Below are 5,000 nucleotides of genomic sequence, written 5' to 3' on the forward strand. Positions count from 1 at the left end.
GACTTGATATTGCATTTCCATTAGTTGAATGTGGATCCTTGAGTTATTTTAAGTTATTCCCCCCCCCCCCCCCAAAAAAAGGACAGAATGATTTAATATTGTAGTATAATGTGTGTGTAACACTTTCCCTTATTAAGACTACTGAATTGACTCCCACAAAGCTTTAGAAGGATGGGGGGATGGGTCAGGTGGGTCATGCACACATGTAAAACTGTTTGTTCTATAACGTGGTTGCCCTTTTTGCTGACAAGTTTATAAAGATCTAAATGTTAGTACACGTTATTTTTAAAATAAAGATTGAAAATGAAACAAGCCACATCCTTTCAGAGTCAATTTGGGTTGTTTTGTTTGAAATGGAGTCAAAGCATTGTGTTCTCATGATTTATTTCGTTTTACTACTTATTCCTTGATTATGAATTTGATGCTTTTGATCGAGCTTCTCTTTAAGACGGGGTAAAAGCTGGCTTGTTGCAATTATACATATTTACTTACAGTTAATAGCGATGGAACATGACATCCCATCACGATTGTAATGAACCTATTGATTGCAGAGGAATAGAAGTATCTCAACAAATTAAAAGAAAGAGTGAAGATTTTGTGGACTTTATTAAAAAATGTTCAAACATTAACATTGAAAGTGACAATCAAGCATATACCTGTCATCCAGGAAGCACCAAGCAGTGGTCGTCGTCTTTATACCGCTGTGGCTTCAACTTAAGACACTCATTCAAAATAAAATCAACTTTATGGCTGAAAGTAAAACTGCACTACCAAATATGTGGATGGAGTGCATTCCATTCCTCAGTCCCTATGCCTCTCTAAAACAACAGAGGAACATTATTTACTATAATGCAAACCAATCTCAAGAAGAGTAAGCGGGCGATCCCACCTGATTTCCATCTTTGCAGACTCGGAACACAGAACAGCCGAGCCTCAATTAATTCCAAATGTGGCTCTCTCAACTCTTTCATTTGTATTTTCTGAGACCAACACGACCAGCTCATCTCATTTTCACTTCCAACTTACAGCCGTCATGCCTTTCAGTTACAACACTGGATAAGCTGGATTTACCACACTTGTGTAAGCATTGTGAAACTATGTAGGAGTGGATTGACATGAAATGCTCGTTTATATCAACCATGACTGCTCTTTGGATGAAGAGCAATCCACTCCACAGACGAATCTGAAAAGCACATCACGCTGATGAAACATTTGCCGATGGCCATTCAGCGACATTTATCTGCTGGTTGACATCATGTCCCCAGTCCTGAGATTCTCATGGCTCTCATTCATCCAACTGATGAAGACTCCTGTGCAGAATGTCTCGCCGGGTTCACGGTTCCTTCATGATGTAGACGTACATTGAGGTGAGGAAGTATTTCAGGGACTCCATGGCAGAGGAGAGCCAGTTGTGTTCAGGCGCGAGGTCCTTCTTTATCACGCATTTTGCGATCTCCCCCTGATCCAAGAGAAATCAATTTGATTGAGAATTACAATTGCTTCTATTCACTTTAACCTAATAATTTAATAATAATCTTATAAAGAATATAATAATTGAACACATCTAAAGGAAACATGCCCCTCTCTTGAATAGTGACGGTAGTACTGCCTCAAAAACTTAACCTCTTTAAGGTCATGCTTCTGTCATGTCATAAAGTAATCGCCAGCACAGACGCCACTTACCCACCCGCCCCGTCTCTTCAGCCAGAGAACTAGGAACTTGCGAACAAACTGCCCTAGACTGTCCACTAAAATGTGAACCGCTGTTGGATGGCCTTGTCTGACACAGTCCACCGCTAGGGCCCCAGCCACCGCATACATGGACACCACCTTACCCCACGTGATACCTGCAACCAGGAAGAGACACATCACTGGGTTACATTCGTGTCTCCAGGTCTATGGACAGAAAGAAAAGACACCCACTACTGGACACGCACATCTATTTGGTTAAAGGAACACACAGGAATTTGTGCTAGAACAATCATGATCTTATTTGTAAACTCAGATGAACATGGAGATGAAACCTCAAGCCTCATGCACATTCAATTTAAAATTGACTTTTCAGTGAAGCCTAAATCGTATTATAAATGTTAAAATTCTGAGCAGGCTAATTTGTGCTAATTAATAGATCCTAGATCTGTGACTTGGGGAGAGGGGAGCCTCTAGCTCCCCTCTGGTTTCTCCGTCCTCCTTCCTGCTAAGTGTTGTTGGGCCTCACACTAAGCCTGTGGGCCAATTGGTGGACCTCGCACTGAAATAAGCTGCAAATAGAAGGTTTAAGTCAACAAACATGTGCATTTGTGTTTGTGTAGATAACATATTTTACCATATCAGTTGTAAATTACGGAGGGTAAGACTTTTTCATGTGCTGAGAGGTGGTAAGAAATCAGAAAAATGTTAATTCAATGAGAGAATTGAGTCACGAAGCTTAAAAAAAGGACAAGTCTGTGGAAGTCTTTCAATATAATGATAATTAATTGCATCTGACCATTTCCAGGTAGTTTCCAGGGCAGCAGGCCTGTTATAATTGCCATTAGCAATGGAGGGCAACCTATAACAGTATTAGCCTCCTTAAGTCAGCATGCATCACCATGACTGTTCCTGACCCACAGTCTCTGACTGTGGCTATAAAAGGGACAGAGCTCTGAGCAAGCTTAAGTGCGATAACCGCCCCACGTGGAATCTGTTCCGAGTACGTCACATCTCGTTCCCTACCGAGAATAGAGACAAGACCGCCAGGGATAAGGCTGGAGACGAAGAGGGCAGAAAGAGAAAGAGCAGGAGTGGGAGGCAGGCGGAGATAGATGGAGGAGCGACAACAGTACCGACGGCCACTAAACCATTCCCAGAGAATGTGGTTATGAGACATCCTGGACATTTCATTCCTTCGGGCTCGAGATTTAGCTTTTGGAGGCATGACAAACGGCTAAGAATGCAGCTCTAAAATAAACTCTGGACAACAGGAAAAACCAACTTAGATGGTGGGTTTTTTTCTTCTATTCTTATGCAACGGTCCCATTAGACAAGGGCAACCGGGTTCACCAGTTTGTTATTCTTCTGGCGGAATCCCACGCCGTTTCCAAAAATTCCACACCTGTGACGTCAGAAGAAGCGCAAGCTCTGCCAGAAAAACAGGCACGACGATTTATATGAAGAGATCAGTGTCTCTAAATGTCCCAATTTTTTCTATTTATGCAACACACTGCTGTTGAACAATCCAATCTAATCCCAAAGGCTTAAACAGGGGAGTCATAGTGTACAAACGATGTCTGTTGTCAAGACAACTTACCGGTAAAACAAGTCACTACAAACAAATCCAAGTTAAGACGTAGAGTCTAAAAGTGACTTTTCTCCAGTCAAGCCTGACCCCAAAAAATATACATGAATCCCATGTTAAAAACAAGAATGAATAAAGTTATAACCTGATCTATGGATCAGGAATCCATCAACAGCCTACAAGAATCTGAGTGGATTAATATGTATGATAGGGAACACCGGTAGGAGACTACGGGGAAGACCCAGGACACGCTGGAGAGACTATGTCTCTCGGCTGGCTTGGGGATGCCTCGGGATCCTCCCCGGAAGAGCTAGAGGATGTCTGGGCTTCCCTGTCTAGGCTGCTGCCCCCACGACCCGACCCCGGATGGATGGATAGGAAACACACTATAGAGGTCGGAAGGTAAACAAGCATTCACATCTACAGACACTTTAGAGTCCCCAGTTTATCCGTAGCTCATGTTTTTGGACTGTGGGAGGAACCGGAGAACCCAAAGGCAGTTTATTTAAATGAAGACGAAGCACACATACCCGTTTACGTGTTTATAATTACTTGCAGTGTTAGAAGAAATGACCACCTTGGAAAGTAAGCAGTGTGCTGCATCATCATCATCATCATCATCATCGCCGCCCCCTTTTTCAAAGCCATGCGCACCTGTTGAGAAGATCTCTGTTGCCACGCCAATGAAGGCATCTGAAACCATGCTCTCCATGGCAACAGAAATGTTGAGCTGTCGCGCCACGTTCCTGTACAAGCTGGGCTGTATGAGCTCCAGCTCATCGCCTGGGAAACAGAGCAAGGGCAAAAGGAGAGAGAGGCGTCAAAAGATTTGGGGAAGATCAGAATCGCAATGAGAAAGAAACAATCATTTATACAAACAATCACGCCGTTCAACCGAAGCAAGCGATTGGTGGGCTTTTAGGGTGTTAAAACAAAATATGCTTCTGCTGGTGCGTCTCTAAAGACCGAGTATACATAAGCTGCCATCTTCAGCGAGTTCAGTTCATCGAAGATTCAAATAGAAAAAGTCACGTCTGACTAAATCATTTCTGGACCGAACTTTTTGAGCACGGTTTCTCTCGTGTGTGAATCATCTGCCGAGTCGTCTCTGCTCCCGGCCCAACATTTTCTAAAAGTAGATTAGAAAGCAGCAATGCCGTCTCTAAGATGAAAACAGCAGCAGACACCAGTCAGACTCAAGCTGGAGGCACATTTGATCATTTTAACGCAATTAACTTGTACATGTATCTCAGTTTGCTGGTTTTTAGGACTTATAAATAAAAATACAGTTAATTTTAACCTGCACTTAAGAAAACATGTTAAACTTTCTTTTAATATTCTTGTATCACACTGTATGATGACGCATTCTGCATTACATGATTCTGTGAACAGACATTTTGGCCTGTGACGACTCTTACGCAACAAGCTGCGATGATGACACTTTCATCCCAATCGGTCTATTCTCCCTGAATACTTGATGCTCACAGCAGACAGCCTTTGGGGCTCACGCATAAACCTTGTCGGTGGCAGATTCCTCTTACCAAGACAGAGAAGGACCAAAGACACCTCTGAGAGTGCTGCATTTGACGGGCAGAGGTTGAGTTCCATTTTGGACCATCCCAGTCCGCTCCGGTTGAGCCTGGACAGCATGTAGTCTCTGCACAACGCTTTAGACTGGGACACCAGCTCCCTCTCAGTGAGTGACCGATCAAACACGTCCAAG

The 5,000-nt window shown here is 43.1% G+C and overlaps 1 protein-coding gene across 1 annotated transcript; it reads right to left on the bottom strand.

The window, feature by feature from the left end:
• Positions 1 to 602: 602 nt before the first annotated feature.
• On the bottom strand, positions 603 to 4,996 carry LOC137917449 (bcl-2-related ovarian killer protein homolog B-like; the record flags this gene model as incomplete). Its single annotated transcript, XM_068760187.1, has 4 exons — positions 603 to 1,459; positions 1,684 to 1,847; positions 3,932 to 4,060; positions 4,819 to 4,996. Coding segments are annotated over 4 exons (597 nt in total), but the record flags the coding sequence as incomplete, so codon positions are not given.
• Between the last annotated feature and the right edge of the window lie 4 nt (positions 4,997 to 5,000).

This window comes from Brachionichthys hirsutus, unplaced genomic scaffold, assembly GCF_040956055.1.
Source record: "Brachionichthys hirsutus isolate HB-005 unplaced genomic scaffold, CSIRO-AGI_Bhir_v1 contig_281, whole genome shotgun sequence".
NCBI classification, from domain to species: Eukaryota; Metazoa; Chordata; class Actinopteri; order Lophiiformes; family Brachionichthyidae; genus Brachionichthys; species Brachionichthys hirsutus.